The sequence below is a fragment of the Bison bison genome, unplaced genomic scaffold, assembly GCF_000754665.1.
Source record: "Bison bison bison isolate TAMUID 2011002044 unplaced genomic scaffold, Bison_UMD1.0 scf7180017864250, whole genome shotgun sequence".
NCBI lineage: Eukaryota > Metazoa > Chordata > Mammalia > Artiodactyla > Bovidae > Bison > Bison bison.
In genome coordinates this window covers 413128-414280 of record NW_011494822.1, presented here as the reverse complement: position 1 = coordinate 414280, position 1153 = coordinate 413128, and the positions used below count along the sequence as shown (strand labels likewise).

General features: G+C 42.7%; 1 protein-coding gene across 1 annotated transcript in view; it reads left to right on the top strand.

Annotated features, from left to right (window-relative positions):
• MARCH6 (membrane-associated ring finger (C3HC4) 6, E3 ubiquitin protein ligase) overlaps positions 1-1153 on the top strand; it is a 62615-nt gene that overhangs the window by 20553 nt on the left and 40909 nt on the right. The window contains exon 7 of the mRNA XM_010847538.1: positions 952-1141. Within this exon, the coding sequence (XP_010845840.1) occupies positions 952-1141 (190 nt within the window). The remainder of the gene's footprint in view (positions 1-951; positions 1142-1153) is intronic.

Sequence of the window (1153 nt, the reverse complement as noted above, 5' to 3'; positions counted from 1 at the left end):
GAAATAGAACTGCCTTATGATCCAGCAATCCCACTGCTGGGCATACACACTGAGGAAACCAGAAGGGAAAGAGACACGTGTACCCCAATGTTCATCGTAGCACTGTTTATAATAGCCAGGACATGGAAACAACCTAGATGTCCATCAGCAGATGAATGGATAAGAAAGCTGTGGTACATATACACAATGGAGTATTACTCAGCCATTAAAAGAATACATTTGAATCAGTTCTAATGAGGTGGATGAAACTGGAGCCTATTATACAGAGTGAAGTAAGCCAGAAGGAGAAACACCAATACAGTACACTAACGCATATATATGGAATTTAGAAAGATGGTAACGATAACCCTGTATACGAGACAGCAAAAGAGACACTGATGTATAGAACAGGCTTATGGACTCTGTGGGAGAGGGAGAGGGTGGGAAGATTTGGGAGAATGGCATTGAAACATGTGAAATGTCATGTATGAAACGAGATGCCAGTCCAGGTTCAATGCACGATGCTGGATGCTTGGGGCTGGTCCACTGGGACGACCCAGAGGGATGGTATGGGGAGGGAGGAGGGAGGAGGGTTCAGGATGGGGAACACATGTATAATTTTTTTTAATTAAAATTGAAAATAAATAAATAAATAAATAAAGATTGAAACATAAAAAAAAAAGCCAGATTTGTTCATGTATTTTCTATAATGCTTTGTGAAATGTTAATCTCTAAATTATACTGAATGAACGTATATACTGTTAAGTGAGTTGTGTTCTTATATTACCAAGTTGGTACAAATTCAGATACATTTAGAAGAGATGCCCTTGAGAGCTGATTTTTTGGAATTTTAGTATTACTGAGTTTTTGTCTGTTTGCTAGTTTTGTTTTTTTAGAAAGGAGAATACAATTTGGAAATACAGCAAAACTGAGACAAGTTAGCCAAATTTCTGGTCTGTTCTGTCATTTTAGGCTCCAGCTGGAGGAAATGGTGCTGAAAATGTTGCCCCCGAGCAGCCTGCTAACCCCCCAGCAGAGAACGCGGTGGTGGGGGAAAACCCTGATGCCCAGGATGAGCAGGCGGAGGAGGAGGAGGAGGAGAACGAGGAGGAAGACGACGCGGGCGGGGAGGATGCCGCTGACGCCAACAACGGGGCGCAGGGGAAAGGCTGGG